The following is a 21,590-nucleotide window of genomic DNA, read 5'->3' as shown; positions in this document are numbered from 1 at the left end:
AAAAACTTTCCTATTCAATGGAATGGGCAAATAAATTAAATTTTACAAAAAACGTACTATATTTATTCATTATATTATTATTTAGTTATTATATACTGCTGCACAATTTTTCTCTTGCTCCTCCGGAACACTAAACATTTTCCCTCCCTTGTGTTTCTGTCTCTCTTCCTCCTCCTCGTGTCACCAAAGATTAAACCAACATGGAACCATATCTGGCGAAGTGGAAATTATGTGAGTATTTTTGCAGCATTATTTTTGTTTTTTTATTATTATTATTCAGACAAAGCCTTGAAGATCTGGACTATCTGGCTGCCCCCTCTGTAATGTTTTTGAAAGCTTGGGGGGTGCAGTGTGCACAAGGTTTGGATTCTTGTGTAATTATTCTGTGCTGTACGTGTAAATGTTGCTGTCATCATTTGGTTGATCCACTTTAAAGTTACTGTAGTTCTGTTTTTGAGGCGCTCATGAGTTCAGTTTTAATCAGTTTCGGTTTCATCACCACATGATGAAATAGGGAGTGTCCCGTTTTTATTGGAATTTACAGTTATATAAGTCACATAGTGACTAGAATGAGGGGGATTTTTGAATTCACTTTTGACTGTGTGTAGTTTACAGAATTGAAAACCCGTCTCATTTTAAATAATGCACACTGCTGTTACTTTGAGTACATCAAAAGTTATACAGTATATTCGTAAGTATTCAGAACCCTTTTATTTGTTTGTAGCTTTATGCTAAAATCATGAAATTAACTTTTTTCATCAATAATCCAGACCCAATACTCCATAATGACAAAGTGAAAACAGAATTTTTTAAATGTTTATTAAATAAGGAAAAACTGAAATATCACACTGAAAATGAGTTTGAGTCTTTTTATGCCGCTGTGTCTCCAGTTGCTTTTAGCATGTTGCTGTTCACGCTGTGCCACGGCCACGCTGCTGCTCTCAGCCTGAAGGAGCATCTGGCTGATTGTCTGGAGGACAAAGACTACAAAGTGCTGCTGAACACTGTGAAGACCGGCCTCCCACACATAAACACGTCTCATCACGTTGTTATTGTTGGAGCTGGCATGGCCGGACTGACGGCTGCAAAGTTACTGCAAGACGCAGGACACAAGGTACATGCAACAAGTTGATACTTTAAAGCCATAATGATTTTTATGTTGGCCACTAGGGGGCAGTGATACATTAAAACAAGCTGATACCACTGGAACTGTATAATTCCTAGAGGTCTTTAATCTGTTCCAGGTTGATGTCTCTGCAAACAAATGTATTTAGCATAGATGTTTGTTTAAATAAAATTATACATTGCATGATAATGATTCCTGTATTAATTAAATACTCTCTAAGTCCAAGCTCAAATTGTTCCACCGTGATGAGACACAGATATGCTGTAATTCCCTGTACAGAATTATGGAGAAGAGTCACAGAAATAGAAATAAAGTATTTTTTCAATCAACAATGAATTGTACAATAAAAATAGGTATTAATAAATGTGGTGGCAAATTAATTTGTTTATCTATAAGTAATTCATTATCTTTATATTGTGATTGGTAATAAAATAAGGAGTTATTTAAATAACAAATTAAATATTAATCCATCATTAAGTGTTTCAAATTATAAAGGAGTTTACAAAAACAACATAAGAGTCATCGATAACATCATATAAAGATACACAAATGAATCCATAAAAGATAAAGGAATTTAAAAATCTATTTGAAAATGCCATTAAGGCAAACAAATAAATAATTGGATTCACAGATTGATATAAAAATATAGATATTAATCATGCATTTAAATTGGCAATTACAATTTCTTTTACTAATTTTATGTTGTTTTTGTAAACCCCTTTTTAAAATTTGGAACCATGTATTAATGGATTAATATTTAATTTGTAAATTACTTTTTACAGTTCCTTTATTTGTTGCATATTAAAATATAAATCAATTCGTAAACAAATGATCACAAATTTCTTCTTTTATTGATGTATTTTTTGACAGAAAAATTCATTTTAAAAATCAGGAATCAGACACCTCTGGCTAACCTTTTTATTTTTCTGTTTGATCAAGGTAACCATGTTAGAGTCTAGTGGGCGAGTGGGAGGACGTGTGGAGACCCACAGGGATGAAAAAGAGGGCTGGTACGCTGAAATGGGAGCAATGAGGATCCCAAATTTTCACCAGTGAGTCAAAATTTGTCTCAAATTTGCAAGTTTTGCGCTCAAAGCAATATCAGTGTTCATTTTGCTACATTACCTACATTTCACACAACCTTTAGCAAGTCCAAAATGTTCCTTGTTGGGTAGTTAGCATGAGCATGAATATCAATAGTCAAAGAAACTCATGGATCATTAACAGAAAATTCCAGTACTTGTTGACAGGTAATGTTTTGGGAATGGACAGTCTGAAAATGTCACAGCAATAAGCTCTTGTTAACATTGGCTAAATATGATTGAGTAATGTGTAGATGGGTCAAGTACAAACAGTCTTCCAATCTACTCAGTTTTGACTTATTTGCATGACTTAACTAAAGTTGCTCAAGAGAAGAAGGCATTCACTGTCTTAGCTCTCATTTTGCAAACTTGTGGCCTTGTGTCTCAACAGCATTGTCCGATGGTTTGCTAAAGAACTGGGGGTCAAGCTAAACGAATTCATCATGGAAGACCTCAACACTTTTTACCTGGTCCATGGTCTGCGGAAACGGACCTACGCAGTGAAAACAAACCCCGACATCCTGAAGTATAATCTGAAGAAAAGTGAGAGGGGGAAGTCGGCCGAAAAGCTGCTACAGAAAGCTTTACAGAAGGTGGGAATTTGTGGTCTTTTATATACAGTATATGCAAAGAGTATCTGATACCAGAACCAGCTGGCAGATTATGCCCTGTATGTCAGATTTGAGTAAATCAATTCATTCCTCTAAATGTAAATCATATCGACTGTTACCTTACCTTGGGGGCTGAAAGCAGTTTTGTGTGGTTGCATCTTATTTGATTATTAAAATAAAGCTCAGAAAGTTGATGTTTTTTCAAATTTGAAACCACTGATCTGGGTCAAAAGACATTAAGGTTAAAACACACTCAATTTTGCTGAATAATGAATATGATTTATTTTAGAAAGGTTGCATATTAGAGTTTAGATTATGGTGATACAGGTTGAGTGTGTAACTGTGATTGTAACTTGTAACTGTAGTTGATCTTTTCTGAAGGTGAAAGATGAAGTGGAGGCACATGGTTGCAGAGCTGCGCTTAGGAAATACGACCACTACTCTGTGAAGGTGAAGCAAAATGTTATTTCATCAAATTCTGCAAAGTACAAAGTCTAAAAGACGAGACCGTGTGCTGCCAAAAAGTATCATGTGAATTGTCCTCCAGCACAAACTGGATGAGGACATGGGACAAGAGAACAAAGGTTTAATGAAAAAAAAAACTGGTACAGTTTGAGTTTAAGATTACGGTTGAATTTTAAGGAGTGGACGCTAAATGTAGAAAATATTGGTGTTTGATTTTACAGGAATATCTGAAGGAAGAAGGTGGCCTGAGTGCAGAAGCAGTGAGGATGATCGGAGACTTGCTCAATGAACAGAGCCTCATGCACCTGGCTCTCACTGAGATGATCTACATCAACAGCGACGTCAGCGACAAGACCAAGTAAGATCAGTGGATTTAAAGCATTTTTGCATCTGTCTTTTAGCCAGGGAATACTAATCTATACTATTACTAATACTAACTATTATAGAGAGGGGCAAGATCCAATAAGTACTTTCGCGTACTTTCAGATAGTTCGTCAAAGGTGCTCATCGTGTTGCACTCATTTGGAGACATCTGGCAGTTGTTCAAATCTTACAGAAATTCTCGCTTCTGCACACCTGACCAGCCACAAAGATTTGGTCAAGATAGATTCTGAAACAGCTTGTAGTTGCTAAATCTTAGTAACTCTTCCTTTCTTCCAGTTAAACTGCTTTGGCATATGGGTTAAAGTTATGCTTGTTGGCATGACTGCGTAGACTTTGCACCTTGAAGACGTGGAGGATCATCAGCTGCTTCTGTTTTGGGAGATAATTGTTGGTTCGTAGCCAGTTTTGGATCTTGAGTACGACTAGTTTCTGTTGTTATTCGGGTTTATTGGGGCAAAGGTAGGCAGGTCAATCTTTAGCTAACCTCCATATATCAGTACTGCATTTATTGTCATTTTTACTACTTTTAATTGCACCCTTACCATGTCTGCCACATGCTGTGATTGGCTCAGGCCGAGTGAATATGACCATGTCTGTGCTCGGTTCAGTGCAATAAAGATTTGTCTGTTTCTTTTGAAGGTACTATGAAGTGACTGGTGGGTCAGATCTTCTCCCCAAAGCTTTTCTCACCGTCCTCGATGTCCCCATCCACCTCAACTCCAAGGTCAAGTGTATCAGCCAATCAGCTAAAGGTGTTACTGTATGGTATCAGAGAGATAAGCAGTCCTCATTGATGGACATTCACGCTGACGTTGTCCTGGTAACAACAACAGCCAAAGCAGCCCTTTTCATGGACTTTGAGCCACCTCTCTCCATCAGAAAAATGGAGGCCATGAGAGGGGTCCATTACGAAAGCTCCACTAAAATCATCCTCACCTTCAACGAAACGTTCTGGAAGGACGATGGCATCCGAGGAGGAAAGAGCATCACGGACGGACCCTCTCGTTACATCTACTACCCCAGCCACAGTTTCCCAGAGAACAAGAATATCGGCGTCCTCCTGGCTTCGTACACCTGGTCCGACGACTCCCTCCTCTTCCAAGGAGCGAGCGATGAAGACCTGAAAGAGCTGGCTCTGAGTGATTTGGTGAAGATCCACGGCGAGCGTGTCAGGTCTCTCTGCACAGGGGTGGTGGTGAAGAAGTGGAGCTTGGATCCTTACAGCCTGGGCGCCTTCGCTCTGTTCACACCCTACCAACATTTAGAGTACTCTAAGGAGCTCTTTAGACGGGAAGGCAGGGTGCACTTTGCAGGCGAACACACAGCCTTCCCTCACGCTTGGATCGAGACATCTATGAAATCTGCAATCAGGGCTGCTACAAACATCAACAAAGAAGCGCTATTGAGTTCAGTGCAAGATGAGCTCTAGAGTCTGTTCAATCCGCTTTGTAGGGAAATCAGTATTATAGTAGCAATGAAATGGTCGCTTCAGATACAATCAGAATTTGATCAGTAGAAAAATTACATGGACACTTATTCTTGTTGATACACTGCTTTAAGGGCTGCACCCAACAATTATTTTTAGTATTGATTTTTCTACAGATTATTTTCTCAATTAATTGATTAATTACTCATGAAATGTCACAACTTCACAGAGCCCAAAGTGACGTCTTCACATTGGTTAAATTTAATTTATTTACTATTATTCATGGCAAATTTGGGAAGTTTAAACCAGCAAACCGTTGAAAAAGCACTAAACTGATCAATCATTTGGAAGAGAGGCTGAGAGCCTCCTCTCTTCTGATTGGCTGACCTTATTATCATTAGCTTATTATTGTTCTATCAAATTAATCACAGGAAAAGTGGAAAATATGGGACCCTTAAATACATCAACTGACCTTCATGACTTATTACACAATTATGCTTACTTTCAGATCAGTCTTTACATTTCATGCACTCAGTCAGGATACGAAGATTGGCACAACACATTGATTTATTGCAAAAAGCATGATTTTTACTTTACATTTGACTTCATGATTAGTGATTGTATACAGCAATAGGCAGCCAATAACAATGAACAATAAATACAAAGAGAGAAAGAGCCAGTGACAATAAGAAAGAAAGCTGTGCTCCAAAACATAACCAGGAAGCCCAGCATGTGTTACAAGGAACGAACAGTTAAATTTGTTCAAACAAATTAGCAGTTTGTGCTATAGTATCACTCTTGTACTCTTTCAGGCCCAAATGTGTCGTTGATGCTCTGAAGGTCTTAATTTTCACCCTCACATTAGCTCATTTGAACTTTGTGTTCTTAATTTTTCCTCTAATACCACGTCATTCATGTGTATGCACACACTTGTAAACTGAAATTATTAGTTTATGCTTTTGAATTACTGGGCACAAATTAGTAGCATATGTCATGTTCTAAATAAACCTCATGGACATACTTAGTATTTTGCATGTTAAGCAACATTGTTTTAACTTTCACATCCTGTATATATAATTAACATGCTAAGAAAATTATTATGTAATTTGAACTACTTGAAAACAAAAATTGCTATCTGCACAAGTTAATAACCTACAAACATGTACAGAGCAGTTTTCCCGCTCTGTGCAGAAACAGCAGAGGCAACAGCAGACTGCTGGGCAGAGAGAACCAGTTTGCAGCCACCAGCAGAAGACACCCATCACTGTAACTCAGCAGTTCTGACCTGTCCAGAGCAAGACCTAAAATCGACCCTGCAAGCCACAACCCCAGCACCCCCATAATGGCTGTGATGGTGTAGAAAGCCCTCTGCTTTGATTGGTCAACCCTCACCCTGTCCCCACCCACATCCCCTGGGCCTGGACGAATCAGAACACGGATAACACAAAGGCTGCAGAAACAGACAACAACTAAGGAGAAGCCCAACATGCAGAAAAATGGGATGTAGGGAATCTCAGGGAGGTAGAGAGCTGTTAGACCAATCCATCCGAAGCCCAGCAGCCAGACACAGCCAATGCTGATGTTTCTGAGCCTGACGCCGCCCGACTGTCTCAGCTCCAGGTAGGTGATGGGGTGGACGACGGCCAGGTATCGCTCCACACAGGTCAGGATCTGAAAGCACATCTGTCCGGGGTAAACAAAACCAGTTGCATAAATGCCCACCATAATCAGCTCGGAGAGACCAACGGCTAAGCCACAAAAGTAAAAGATGGCCGCCAACATAACGACCAGCTCCACAACAACCATGTGGTAGGTGAAGATGTCAGAGTGGCTCAGTGTTGCAAAGGAGCGCTGCTGCCGCCATCGCCGGTGACCAAGGTAGAGGACGAGGGCGGAGAGGGGGAGGAGGAGGAAGATTCTGGTGATGGTGAAGGCAATGGACATTAAATTTGCACTTTCAGAGTCCATGCAGTGGGCCACAGCACTGACGGAGGAGGAGGAGTTGACTGACATATTGGCTTGAGCGGTTGGGAGAAAAGAGTGAACAAAAATAAATGAAATGGTAGAACAGTGTTTCAGTACTGAATGAAAATGTTCACCTGATTTACAGCTACAACACAACCCTTTTTTTATTTGTCTTTAGCCGTTTCACAGTGTTTGTCTACAACAGCAGCAGTTACATCTGCCTCAGCATTGTGATGCAATTATTCTCCATGTTTCAGTTCGTCAGTGTGTATTTTTGCAATGTCTTATCAATCACGAAATAAATGAGCATAATATTGCTGTTTATTTATTGTATATAAATTAACTGGAATTAATTTAGTCTCTTCCCTTTTCCGTGTAAATGCGAAGAGTCTTTTATTTTATTTCATCATTTTCATCACTTTTCCATTTTCATGCAAAGTTAGACATTGTAAGTCTTTCTTTTCTGTCGGATATTGGCCTCTGTAAAATGTTCATAATGTCATGGAAAAACATTTAAATACATGTTTAAAGAAAAGATCTTATTGAACTAAGTCTGTTCTTCAGATTAAAGTTCAAACAGTATTGATATTTTGTGTAGTGACCCTCAAAAGGCCAAAATATGAGTAATGCTCATTTAAACAAAATGTGGACATAAAGTTAATGTTGTGAGGAAAGCATTGTAAAAAGTTACCTACGTTAACATCTGTGGAAAATCAAGCATTTGAAATATGAACTGAGAACCGGATTGACGGACACGCACCTGGTCAGCAGCGTTTGTGTCTGATCTTCTGTCTCCTGTATCTTCAAACTCACTGACTGTGGCTGTTCACAAGTATCTGATCCTGATATACATTGATGCTTCTCTGTGTGTGTGCGTATTAATGGCGTCTATTCGTCAAAGTGACCAGCTGCAGCAGGACTGTGGGTGGTGCAGTTTTGCCTGCTGTCAAACAAATGAAGGACACTTATGTATTGTAAACCATGGCAGACAAATGATCCTTCCATTAGGAGGTCAGAGCGCAGGGTCAGCAGCACTGGTGGTGACGATGCTTTAACACAGCAGGGATTATACCATCAATCATACATTTAAAATCGCTGTATTTTTCTTTTAGATTAACGTACAAACATGGAACCTTTGAATCTGTCGTGGTGTGAAGATATTTCCACACCAATATCATCTATTTGTCATCCATTTAACCTGTTTGACAGGATTCAAATGACCCGCAAACAAAAAGACTGCTGTTTATTCAAATTAGATAGTGTCATGCACACAGGGCGCGTCGGTGTGTGCAGAAAGCCGTCTTCATAATGATCGTGGCCGTTCCACAAATAAAGCTGTTGTCATTATTAAGAATCAAGTACATCGACTTGAGTTCTGTACTTGAAAGTGCGTTCAGTTGTTTCAGAGTCGTCAGGTTCTGTAAATGAACTGTGGAACAATACAAGGTGTGGACATCATTTTTTATTTTATTCTTTTTAAAGCAAGTACTGACCATCTCTTTCTCCAGCTCTGCTGCCATGTTTGTCCATCGTTCAGCAGTTTTTCCACCAGTGAAAGAATATTTAAATAAAACACGTACATACTGTCGATCACAATGATAAGTCGAATTCTATTATATCCTAATCCTGATCTATTAATTACATGCCCAATTAAATAAGTGTATTAAACACATATATTTCATACCTTTTTCATTATGTACGTATCGTAACAATCTGCCCCCTGATTGAGTCATTTGTGTTTTCAGTATCTATGGAGTCCTGGAATTCCCAAAACAGGATTTGTTTTTATCTGCTAACAAGATTCAGATATTGTGCAATAAAAAGGTTTAATATTTGACATCATATAGACTGCTATTATTAATATGTTTATATTCTTCTTCCTGACTAATTGATCTAAATCAATTATTCAAAGTGTTCTTAGGGCCTGAATGTTTACTCCTCTCTCATCTCAATAGAAAAGTAAAAATCTAACACATAACTTCTCATTCGTAGGATTCACAGAAGTATTTTAAGCTACTCTGCCGTCCAAAGGTTCCCTGAAGAAGATCTAATTTCACAAACTCTGATCTGATCCAAGTCCTCATCCAGACTCAGTGTGGTGTTCACAGCCTGGTAGTTTTCCTGCTCGGCGTAGAAACAGCAGATAATAGTTAACTTTGATTATTACAGATGCAGCGGTTTGTTTTCTACTGAAGAAATCCCAACTGGTGGTTTATCAGGCGTGCTCCAGCCAAACCTGCCCAAGTGCCCTGTCTGTATAGGAGATGGAATAATGCAAAAATAAAATTTGCCTGTCTGATTATTTATTTTGCGATATGTGAAAAGAAAACAAACTCGTCCTGACACCTGTCACTCTGATTAAAAATGAGCACGCCCTCACCAGGCGAGTATGAAGCAGATATCAGTGGAGAGCAGCTGGTGATGCTGAAGACGCTGCTGACAACGTGAGTGTGATTTAATAACTGAAACAGGTTTAACTGTTATAAACCTAAAACATACAAAATGCAGCTTGGGAGAAAGATTCACTTTATATCTCTCTACAGCTTCTCCTTCCTTTTCTTCCAGACGAACAGATATGTCAGTCAACTCTTCCTTCAACTCCTCTGATTCCTCCCTCCATCTTTTACTCAACCATTGCTCAGAATTCAGACCCAGCACGTTCAACTTTGTGGCCTTCAGCGCAGCCAACGTTCTCCTTCTGCCTCTCTTCACCTTCGTCCTCTACATGGGTTACCAACGCTCGCTTCCCAAGTCAAGTCACTCGGACATCTTCACCTATAACGTGGTTGCCTTGGAGATGCTCAGCATCCAAGGGTCTTGCATTTATTGCGTTGGCGCCTTAACAGCTAGTCACATGCTGATTCAGATGGCGAAGGACATGTTCTCCATCACGTCAGCTGGACAGAATCTGTTTCACGTCCTCACCTGTGTTGAGCGCTACCTGGCTGTTGTTCACCCCGTCACCTACCTGGGCCTGAGACAGTCGGGCGGGGTCAGGATCAGAAACATCAGCATTGGGTGTGTTTGGCTGATTTCCTTTGTATTGCTAAGTGGAACGAAAGTGCTCAGGAAAGTTTTCCCTGGTGTCGTAGCTTCCTGCCGCTTGGTTTTCTGCTTACTTGTCATCTCTTTCTGCAGCCTGTCTGTTCTCTGTGTTTTGATTGGCCCAGGGCCCGGGGATGTGGGCGGGGACAGGGAGCGTGTTGACCAAACAAAGCGGAGGGCTTTCTACACCATCGCAGTCTGACGTTACCTCTGCTGTTCCTCCACAGAGCAGGAAAACTGCCAGGCTGCAGACACAACACAGCTAGATTAAATCAAACTGCATGAGTTAACATCAGATTACAGCCTATAACTCTTTCATTGAAGTAGATTTCAACTCATCTGATTTATATTTTATTGTGTTTTCACTTGTTTCTTCTCAGAATTGGTGAAATCCCAATAGATCCCATTGTTGTGTTATAATACAAATACTCAAAATAAATCTATTCTTCTTCTTTGAAAAATATATTAGCATATAGCAATTCTGTCGGTCATTCCCACGCTTGTCTGGACTAAAAGCTCTGAAAAGCTTATAGATGGATTGCTGTGACATTTTTGTCCTACAAAGTTTGGCGATTCCCCGATTTAAACTCCAGCACGTCTGTGAGGTTGATACTTCTGGTTATTATTGAAATGATTCTAGAACTAGTATGGTTTAAATATTCATGGCGCCCAGAGGATGAACCCTAAAGGCTTTGGTGATCCTCAGACATTTACAATAGCAGCCACTAGCAAGTCGTTTATCCTCCAATATCTCAACATCTAGTCATTGGATTGGCACCTGTTTTTGTGTGGACATTCATGGTTCCCAGATAATGTATCCTCATTCCTCTATCATCACCATGAGTTTTATTTTGAGTGAAATGTCTCAACAACTATTGGAAGGATTGCCATGAAATTTAGTACAGACGTTCATGTTCCCCTCTGGATGAATCGTAATAACCTTGGTGATACTTTGTCTGTAGCTCTTTCATCAGGTCAACATGAACATGGTAAACATTACACCTGCTTAACATCAGTATGTACTCTTGTGTGTTGCAGTGTGCGTAAGACACAACTCTGTTTTTATTTGGTTGTATTTGATTTCATTTAATGAATCAAACATGACACTAACCCTCTAATAACATACACACTAAGATCATTATGAAGCAGATTTGACAAAGCGCTTTATGTTCTGTACACAGTCTTCATGATACTATTTGAATAAACACCTGTGTTTACAGATCATTTGAATCCTGTCAAACATCGTGCACTGATAAAATGAAGCACAGCTAAAGGTTATGGAAATATGGAAATACTGCGTCTGTAAAAATCAATGCTCTGTTTGAATAAAAGGACTTGTATATGTCTTTTTTACACTAATGGAAATAAAACTGCAGCCTGGTGTCATTTTTAAAACAATTACTCAATTTCCCAACTGTTTCTCTGATTATTTTGCTTTGAGTCAAGTCAAGTATTTTTTATTTTCATTGTTAAAAAAAAGACAGCGAAGCAACAAAAATAGTACTAATAATAAATAGATACAATAAATAGCTAAAATAGTATCAGTCAACCTGGTGCTACTTGTTTGGATCAACTGTAGATCTGATAAATGTTGCTTTTGCATTTCATAAACTGAAGAATGATGTGCTGTGATTTACAGCGGAGAGTCACAGTGACGCTACAGAGTCTCACAAAATCCTGTATTTGTGTTGCGTCATGCAAAAAAGCCCACAGTCCTGCCGCTGCCTGTCACTCCGACACATCAGCGTCGTTGTGTGTGGGCAGTTCGGAGACGCTGGAGAAGGACAAACTCTATTGACGAGGTAAAAACTTATAAAACTGATTTAATGCCTCTTAGTAGTCTTAATAGTTGGTCCTTGTTTTTTTATCAATTCTCCAACTGTTTACTGGTCAAACGTTTTTATAAACTTCCCTCCAGTTTTCATGTTTTTATTGAAGTTTCAGAATTAGGTTCAAGTCCAGTGAACAGCCTTAAATAATGTTCATATTTTGTGCTTTTGAACGTCACGGCACAAGATACAGAATACCAAGTGCTGTGGACATTTCTGAGTGTGCTGTTAAATGCTGCAACAATGGCAGGTGCACAGAAGGTAGACATAGTATTCAACACCTGTACAATCTGACGTAATAACCTGTGTTCTTATCATTTTAAAATATTATTCGGAACGTGTCCGTGTGTTGTTGATTTAACCATCGGTACCTTGTGATATTTCCTTGAAAAAAGGTTTGAAATGTTTTAAGATGCAAATCACCATGTTCCTGTAAATGCAAATGCATTTGTTTTTTGGCATACTGTATTAGCATAGCGTAGCATGTTGATATTATCTACGTAGCTTGGTAGGTGTCACTGGGGGAAAACATGAACCATTTGAGTGAAATTTTGTCATAATTGCTGTGTGAAGTCTTGAGTCATGGCTATACAGTGTTTTGTGAGGTCACCATGACCTTGACCTTTGACCTTTCAAATTTGGTACAAGGTCCAACTGATTATATTTTGGTGGACAAAGGTCGTAGTTCAAGGTCACAGTGATATCACATACTTGTAAATGTGCAGGAACGCCCCAGATATCGCATTCACGAAGCCATAACCGTGTTTTGTCTCCTTGTGACCTTGACCTTTGACCTTTGACCACCAAAGTTTAACCAGGTGATCCCTGAGTCCAAATTAACGTTTCTGCCAAATTTGAAGAAGTTCCATCAAGGCGTCACTGAATTATCTTGTATCTTACCTTGAACGAACGGACAGACAACATGTCTCTGACGCAAACGAATAAAAACATGGACATCTACCTTTATATGATATGGGACCTAAACTCTCTCTCTCTTGCCCCTCCCTTTCCCTGCACCTCCTGTCTTCTGATTTCTTTTTGCTGCTACCTACAGTAGACATGTCAGTTAATTCCTCTTCCGCCTCCAACTCTTTCTACCACCTGTTGTCCCAATGCTCCAACTCCACAGTTACCAGCACTCACATGGGCTTTGCAGTCCTTGCTGTGAGAACCATCATCCTCCTCCCTCTCTCCGCCCTCGTCCTCTACCTGGGTCACCAACGATGGCGGCAGCAGCGCTCCTTTAAAACAACCAGCCACTCGGACTTCCTCACCTACCACATGGCTGCCATGGAGCTGGTCTGGGTTTTGGTAAACCTCTGCCTCTTCTGCAGCGTGTCTGATTTCACAGAGATGACAATAGTAGGAATCTACATCTCTTCAGTCATTTTCTACGGAGAGGTGTTGTTCCACCTCCTGACCTGTGTGGACCGCTACCTGGCTGTTGTTCACCCCATCATGTATCTGCGGCAGAGAAACGCTCGTGGGTTGAAGATCAGAAACATCAGCGTTGTGTGTGTGTGGCTGCTGAGCTTTGGGTTTTTCAGTTTCGGATTTCTGTGCCCGCCTGCCTACGCCATCATCCCGTTTTCATGCATTTTAGTTGTCTCCTTAATAGCCATGATTTTCTGCAGCCTTTCTGTTCTCTGCGTTCTGATTCGCCCAGGGCCAGGGGAAAGAGGCGGGGACAAGGAGCAGATTGACCAATCAAAGCAGAGGGCTTTCCACACCATCGTAGTCATAATTGGAGTGTGGACCTTGTGGTTGGGAGCGCTCCTTGTGCTTGTTGCTCTGGGCACTTCACCACTGCTCAGCAACAGTGTTGGTTGTGTGTTGGCGTCGAGTGCAGGATGGTTTAATCTGCCCTCCTGTGTGTTGTTACCTCTGCTGTATCTGCACAGGGCAGGAAAACGGTCATGCTGCTCTTATCAAAGTGAGTAAAGACCAGGATTCAAGTCTGATTTAATTGACTGGCTGTATCTGCAGAAGTTTTTGAGTCCAAGTGAATGCTTATCCCAAATTGGAAGAAATTCCCTCAGTAACTGATCAGGCAATCAATCAGGTGTTGCAACACCACTAACGTTGAACATCATCTTACATCTGATTCGGCAGAAATTCCAAAGTGAGTCTGTGGCGACCACTGAAGCGTTAGAATTAGGATTAATACTTTTTATTTCACCTACAGTGATACAGTTGTAAAGTAGGAGAACCTCTTGAGGACGTCATCACCGATATTGCCTGACAAGACATATTTCTACAGCTGGAAATTGTTCTTAAAAAGGGCTAAAGGAACTGATTTTAATTCTGATATTCACGTTTCCATAGAATTTCTAGGATATTACATTTGCCTTAGTGCATACTTCATGGTTACTAGTAGCAGCTCTCAGTTGTGGCAGCACTACTCAGAGACACATGATCTAATCTAATGTGAATCAGGGAGGTAGCCGAGTGGTTTCATCATATTCACTGTATATGTGTTGTAGCATCAATGTATTCAAATTATGGAATAAATATCACAACAACACTTTTTACTTTGTAAATGTGTGCGTTAAAATTAGTTTTGGTCGTGTAATCTCTCAATGTGCAGCACATACGCTAAACTGAAGCGGATGATTAGCATGATGATGATGATGATGGAAGTGTTTTATCAGTGGCTTTGTAATTAAAAGCAGAGACATGAAAGTTCAGAGTTTAAATGGTTTGTCTCAGATTGTCTACTTGTAGAATGAATGCATTTTATTTTCTTCAGATGCTGATAATAAATCAATATGTTTGATGTACAAACGAATGTTCATCATTTCCTTCTCAGACTCGACTCCACTATTCAAAGCCTTGAGTTATTTAGCTGAATAATTTATATATAATTAAAACAATGTTGGGGGAAAAGACCTTTATTCATGCTGCATTTTGAAAATGTAGAAATGTAAAAGGATCCATGTTGCTTTTATTTGGATATCTGTGAGGAGGCATCCTTCTATGATAAAGAAAGCTCTGGATACAATAACTCTGTAAAACCTGTCACCTGTTAGATCACTTTGAGAATTCATTGATTAATTAATTAATTTGTTTGGTTTTTCTCCTTCACAACACATGCACACAAAAAAACAGCTTGACTCTGCAAAACATTGACTTTATTAAGGATGGACTTGGTTATGTGACATATCCAGAGCAGGACTTTTATTGTGACATCTTCTCTAGTTTAATGTGAAACTTTATATTTTATTTTAGAGATATAAATTTGAGATTTTTAGTCAGTCTGTGAAAAAACATGAAAATCTGTGGGTTGATGTGTCAGTTTGTGATATTCAGATAAAGAACTGGAGCAGAACGATCAGTGATGACTGTGATTACTGCTTTAACACGTTCAGCTCAGAAGTCGTGCTCAGTGGTGACATCAGCTGTGACGTTGACATAATCTTCACTAGCGATGCGCTTGGCCATCTCACTGGAGACAGGTCGTTTCTTTCCTGTGGGTGGAGTTTATTTATTTATTTATTGTTTATTGTTTATTCAATAGGAACAATAAACAAAACATTTATTGTACCAGATATATTAGCGAGACAACCAGAGACGCAAAGGTTGCAGAAGTAAAAGATCAGTCAGGTGCGGTGAATTAAAACTTCACTGTCTGATACTCAATGGGTGTTACACATTTCAGTGTGTGTGTGTGTGTGTGTGTGTGTGTGTGGTTGCTACCTGTCCTCCTGCTGCAGTAGATAGATATCATTAGGACAGTGGACACGCAGTACGGACAGAAGACCACTAGATGGCAGAGCAGTGTCTGCAGCGACACAGAGGGAGGAGGGAAGACGCCTAAAGGAGAGGACGAGCAGTCAGACAGACAGGCAGACAGACAGGCTGAACAGAGGAAATGTATTTTTATTATTAAAGTGACTGTGATTCGTTTCTTTAGGACGAGGTTTTGCTTCCATCAGCTCACCTGCAGAGACGGTCAGTCCAGACAGCAGCAGAACAGCCAGGCCTGCAGCAGGACAACATGGTTACTCAAGAGCAAGTACGTATGAATCAAGTGACTGTTAATGTTTCTTGTCGGAAAGTCGATCAAACGAGTAGAAAGAGACACAACACGAGTAAAAACAGACACACAACAAATAAAAGAGACACAGCACAGGAATGACGTGATGCAAAAACACTAAAAAGAGAGAAAATGAATTTGATTAAATAAAAAAGGACTATAAAGAGAGGCGAAACGACCACAAAGAAACAACTGCAAGGAGATGCAAAATGAGTAAACACAGATTCCAAACCACTAAAAAGACTCACTCAGCTACAAAGAGACAAAATGAACATGATCGTCTCATGTTCATTTTGTCTCTTTGTAGCTGAGTGAGGTCAGCGTGGTTAACAAAGGATGAAGGTAGAGTGTTACATCGGCTCACCTGCAGAAAATGCCAGTCCTGACAGCAGCTGCACAGGCAGGCCTGCAAGGAGGACGACGTTACTAAAGGTCAAAGGTCAAACCCTCTCTCTCCTGATACATAAGGAGCACAGGAGGATGTGCAGTGATGATACCTTCCTAAAGTCCAGATGCTCATCTGATCTTTTTTTTTAACATGTTCATTTTTAAAACCTTTTAAATTACATTTACTCACAGGCTGCACGTCTTCCTGCCTGTCTCTGCTCTAAATGTGACCCTACAGACTTCGAGGAACCGTTACCCTGGTGACGACAACCTTCATACCCGTTTGTTTCCTACAGAGCAGCAGAACTCCAGCCAGGAACAAAACCACAACCATCAGCGAGACCAGAGCCGCCACAACCTGGAGGAGGAGGGAGGCGAGAGAGGAGGGCGGAGGAGGAGGAGTAACAGGAGAAGGTGTAGAGTGGTGGGGAGGAGGAGGAGGAGGAGGAAGAGTATCAGGAGAAAGTGTAGAGTGGTGGGGAGGGGTGGGAGTGGTGGGAGGAGAAAGATCTGCAGGAGGAAGCAGAAGAAAACTCCTTCAGGAAAGCGACGATTGAGTGTGTCATATAATCAAATACAGGAAGTGAATGTTAGTTTCCTGACCTCTGACCGTCAGCCGGCTCTGCGAAGACGATCCGCTCAGGTCGGTGGAACAAGAGTAGAACCCGTCATCAGTCTGTTTGACTTTGCTGATGGTGAATTCTCCTTTATGTCCCGACCCACGCTTGACACCATTCATGAAGAAATAAGCTTTGCCTACGGACCCGTCTCTGGCTCTGCAGCGCAGTGTGATGTCACTTCCTGTCTGCACGGGACGCAGGGGAATCTCCAGGATCACATCTGAACAACAAGACGACACAAACACAGTTATTCTGTCAAAAGTTCAGCTACTTTCAGGAAGTTCTCAAACAGGAAACGGGGGCGCAGACGGAGACACATGAAGTAAAGATACTGAGGTCAAGGGTCAGGTGCATCCAGGTGTTTCTGAAACAGCAGGGAGTTAATGTTGTCATCGGCCCTGCTTATCAACATGATTAACGGTTGTTCAGCTGGTGGAAGCAAATAAAGTTAGTGCCAGTCGATTCTTCGTTGCTTACTCTCTCCGAGGATATCGTCATCTCTTATGTCCGTATTCAATAAACATTCATAAAACCAATTAGAAATCACAGGCAATAGACGCTCATTAGAAATGCAGAGCTTGCTTGAGAGTCATCAGGTTTTTAGGTTGTCATCAGCGTCACAGTAATCCAGTGATCGTTGTCGGTACATCCACGGGGACGTTCAGCATGCTTACTTTGTTGTAGCCCACAGCTTAACTCACTGAATCTACAGCCACGTTATACTTCCTGTTTGCAACTCCTCAGATGAATGTTGTGAATATAAAAGCATTTACTGATATTTCTAAATGACTCAAGAATTTCGTTTCTGTACCAGACACAGTGATGCTGAGCTCGGGACTCTTCTGCCCGTCGTTGTTTTCACACCAGTAAACTCCGCTGTCCGTCGATGAGGAGAGGACTGAGATGATGCAGGAGGATTTGTGAAGACGCCCAAAATCTCCTGCACCGTCACCACACCTCTGTGTCCTCCCCTTCACTGTCCTCCTCACTGTCCATCCAGCAGAGCTCTGCTGTCCCTCCTCACAGCGCAGAGAGACGGACTCCTCTGTCAGGAACTGCAGACGGTTTGGACTCACATCCAGAAAGACTGGAGGAGAAACGGACAATCAGACCTGGAGTGAAGGTATGAGGAGTTGGACGGAGGAAATGTGTTCACCAGCGTTTTTCACTTCCATCAGCTCACCTGCACAAACTGTCGGTCCGGACAGCAGCAGAACAGCCAGGCCTGCAATAGGAGCACACGGTTACTAAAGAAGAGCGAAGGTCTGCCGCCTCAAAGACCTTCAGTCAGCTCGGTTAATAAGCTCCAGAGGCATCCACAGGCCTGATGGGATACCGAATCCCTCCCCTGGTCTCATGGGCGTCCCCAGGGAGACCACCTCAACTGCTTCCTCTCAACATTAAGGAGCAGCAGTTCTCGTCTGAGCTCCACCACCCACTTTGACTGTTATCACCCCATTAAAGGGCCGTCATCAGTCGTCATCACTACAACATTTATGCTTCAGAAGGAGCAATTATCATCAACATTAGTTAGGTTTTATAATCAGGCAACGTTGGTGACGTTAGAGCAACAAAGTCGTGAAACACGAGGACTTTCAAACAGGAGACAGCTGTTCGATGTTAGTTCAGTTAGTTAGTCCTGTTTAACAGTTACTGAGTGGACCTTGTGTTGAGGTTGTCGCGTTACTCCTGAAGTATATTTCCTGTACCTCATGTTGCTATTGTCAACACGCAACTAAAAACCAAACCACTGATTTCCTGCTTTGTTACTTTTCTTTTTTGCTGTTATCTACCACCATTTGACACAACCCACACACATCACTCACACAGAGGTCTCTGCACTTCCTTATAATCTGTGGTTTGTGACCACGCTGAGCTAACAACATCTACAGCGGTGTTAGAAAGTATTCAGACCCCTTCACTTTGTGCACACTTTAATGTGTCTTTTCATTTTACATTTTTACCCATTCATCTACACTCACATTTTTAGACATTTTTGCACATTGATTAAAAATCAAAAACTGGATGTCAGGACAGAAACTCTCTGTAAGACCTCCATGATAAATGTGTGGTGAGACATGGATTAGAGCAAGGGTGTAAAGTGTCCTCAATATGAAATGGAAAATAATTACAACCACAAGGACTCCTCCTGAGCTCCCAGGCAAGAAGAGCCAAGAGCCCAACAGTCAGACGTCTTCTGCAGAGATTGAAGACGACCATCAATCACACCTTTATGGTAGAGCGGTTGGACGAAAACACTTTGAGTACAAGGCTGTTTAACAGCCTTTGAAGGACTCTGAGATCAAGAGAAACAAGATTCTGTTTTCTGAAACTACTGGACGCCTGACAGCCAATCAGTATTGAGAATTCTCAGTGACCAAGGTTAAAGTATAAAAGGGTTTATTATTTAATTGTTTTGTTTTTTATGCCGCCACTAACCAGAGCCAGAGCCATAGTGTTTTCAGGTTGACCCTCCGTCCTCCGCACTTAAATTTGGCACAAACATTCACTTGGACTCAGGGGTGAACTTATAAAATTTTGGTGGCTTAAGGGTCAAAGGTCATGGTGAGCTCACGCTCTTGTGAATGCAATATACAGTATCAGGAACTCAGAAATTCATGCACTAATTATGACAATTTAACTCAAATGTCTATGAGGATATTGGATAATGACAGGATGATGACATTTTTTATCCAAAGGGTCAGAGGTCAACTTCACTGTGACATCAAAGTGTTCTGCAAAACCACTTCTGGTCATTATTCAATGCTGTAACTACAACCACAACGTGGTAATTCTAGTTCCTGTATGATCCTAAATGAGTCTCACTCTGTCTAAAATTCGGAGGAGTTTTTGAGATTGTCTGATACGTTCATCAGAGTTTGACTGAGTTAAAACATTCATGATGATCATAAACATAGCACTCAGTACAGGAAGTGTGACAGGTGGATAGCGTCATGGTGCTGAGGTTTCCTGTGTGAAAGGACCTTTTCATGGGGCTGAAACAAGCTCAGTTAACTTCTGTTTTTCAGAAAAAAAAATATTAAACACATTTTTTAAGCACTGGCTATGAAAAATCAAAAGGATGAACACTCAACAAATAAAACGCATCTTATGAGTCATAAACACTTTTAAAAAATAATTAAGTTCACGGAGTCAATAAACTGAAGGTATACAGTCTTACAAGCGTTAGAGTTAAATTTACTTTTCAGTCCCATTTTCACAGTTTGAAGAGTCACTTCTTTATTTGTCACTATGGCCAAACCCAACTTCACTGGACCTAATGTAACAACAGCATGAGAGGCTGCTCCCGGTGTTCAGGGGTAACTGCACACTAACCGTCATCACTGCTAGCTGCGTTTTATTAATATATCTAATACGAATTAATCAATATTTAATAATGAAAACTTTGACTTTTCATCCAGCGCCATCATCAGGTCAGAGGATAAGCATGAATGACCGAACCACATTTTATGGCAGTCCATTCTGAGCCTCAGTGACCCATCAACTAAATGACTGTGAATATCAATCATTCACACCTCTGGTTAATCAAATGTCCCAAACCCAACAACTACTCAATTTTCTGTATGGATAAAACACAGTGATGGTTCATTCTAACTCATATAATTTTAACATTAAACTTTTAATGCTCATTTAATGTATAAAACAACACAACAACTGAATAGGTGCCTTAAAAAACTACAGGTCAAGTTACTAAATTAGTAAAAAAAAAAAAGGGTTTTAACTAATCACTTCATATCCGTTTAAAACACACTTAACACTTCAACAGAGTAAAATCCTCGAACGAGCAGGGAATCACAATGTTCTCCTCCTGGTTTAGTGTTTACAGCTGGTCCGAAATGATGACGTCGTTTATTCTGTTTGGTCAGTAATCATCAAAAACATCAACAAAATCTCTGACTGTTTGGAACAATTTCAAAAGCTCTGGGTTTCACTCACCGAGGAGCAGAGAGGCAGATGAAACCTTCATGTCGTCTGGATGTTGACTAACTGTCAAACGGTCTGAATAGCGGTGTGATGTCCTGAGCCTCGATCACCACTTCCTTTTAAAAAGCCTCAACATGTCGCAGGTTGTGCTCTGTACAGAAGCAGCAACCTTATGGTTGCATGAGGCCGGGCGACATGATGAAGTGGAATTCAGGCATGCAGGTGAGATGTTAAACTTCAGCTGATACATATATTACACGTGGCATTTTGCTTTGTTTTCACACAAGCCAATGAGTCAGGTGAATATGCAACATTTTTTCTCATGTTGTGAAAACTCCTCATATTTAGCCAATTGTTACCCAGTTAGCAACATGTTCCGGTGAACGCTTCTAGCCCAGTATACGCTGGGTCTTCTGCCCTAGTCTGGCCCATACACTTCCATATTTGGCCTGATTCTGGCTGTTACCCTCCACTGTTGACTGACAGTAAAACTTTCTGTGTGTGCACCAGAATTGGCCCAGATCTGGAAGTAGAATCTGACAGTGGTCCAATGGTCGGACTTGGGTTAGGGGCGTATTTTGAGACAGTAGAAACACAAATATTTGGCCAAAAGTATTTGCCAGAAAAATTGTGCTGCCTGGGTAGCCAAGAATACAGAATGTTAAAGGT

General features: G+C 40.7%; 3 protein-coding genes across 3 annotated transcripts; 1 reads left to right on the top strand and 2 right to left on the bottom strand.

Moving 5' to 3' along the window:
- The first annotated feature begins 200 nt into the window (after positions 1 to 200).
- Positions 201 to 5,291, top strand: LOC111236666 (L-amino-acid oxidase-like). Its single transcript, XM_022765482.1, has 7 exons — positions 201 to 231; positions 891 to 1,114; positions 2,066 to 2,178; positions 2,600 to 2,801; positions 3,201 to 3,269; positions 3,506 to 3,642; positions 4,308 to 5,291. Exons 1-7 carry the CDS (start codon positions 201 to 203, stop codon positions 5,095 to 5,097), a joined length of 1,566 nt encoding a protein of 521 aa, XP_022621203.1. The 3' UTR covers positions 5,098 to 5,291.
- Positions 5,292 to 5,490: 199 nt separating this feature from the next.
- Positions 5,491 to 7,350, bottom strand: LOC111236664. Its single transcript, XM_022765480.1, has one exon. It carries the CDS (start codon positions 7,105 to 7,107, stop codon positions 6,247 to 6,249), a length of 861 nt encoding a protein of 286 aa, XP_022621201.1. The 5' UTR covers positions 7,108 to 7,350; the 3' UTR covers positions 5,491 to 6,246.
- Positions 7,351 to 15,032: 7,682 nt separating this feature from the next.
- Positions 15,033 to 18,063, bottom strand: LOC111236669 (the record flags this gene model as incomplete). The annotated part of the gene is given in 7 exon segments (XM_022765484.1): positions 15,033 to 15,400; positions 15,630 to 15,746; positions 15,874 to 15,915; positions 16,334 to 16,375; positions 16,636 to 16,866; positions 16,960 to 17,196; positions 17,788 to 18,063. Coding segments are annotated over 7 exon segments (1,043 nt in total), but the record flags the coding sequence as incomplete, so codon positions are not given.
- Positions 18,064 to 21,590: the final 3,527 nt, after the last annotated feature.

The sequence above is a fragment of the Seriola dumerili genome, unplaced genomic scaffold (genome assembly GCF_002260705.1).
Source record: "Seriola dumerili isolate Sdu_G_001 unplaced genomic scaffold, Sdu_1.0 BDQW01000699.1, whole genome shotgun sequence".
Taxonomy (NCBI): domain Eukaryota; kingdom Metazoa; phylum Chordata; class Actinopteri; order Carangiformes; family Carangidae; genus Seriola; species Seriola dumerili.
The sequence above is the reverse complement of the archived record's forward strand: the minus strand, read 5'-3'. Positions and strand labels throughout refer to the sequence as shown.

Coding starts and splice junctions, on each gene's coding strand:
- LOC111236666 (XM_022765482.1), top strand. CDS start 201: ATGGAACCATATCTGGCGAAGTGGAAATTAT. Junction 3,270..3,505: donor ACGACCACTACTCTGTGAAG/GTGAAGCAAAAT, acceptor TTGATTTTACAG/GAATATCTGAAGGAAGAAGG. Junction 3,643..4,307: donor GACGTCAGCGACAAGACCAA/GTAAGATCAGTG, acceptor TTTCTTTTGAAG/GTACTATGAAGTGACTGGTG.
- LOC111236664 (XM_022765480.1), bottom strand. CDS start 7,107: ATGTCAGTCAACTCCTCCTCCTCCGTCAGTGCTGTGGCCCACTGCATG.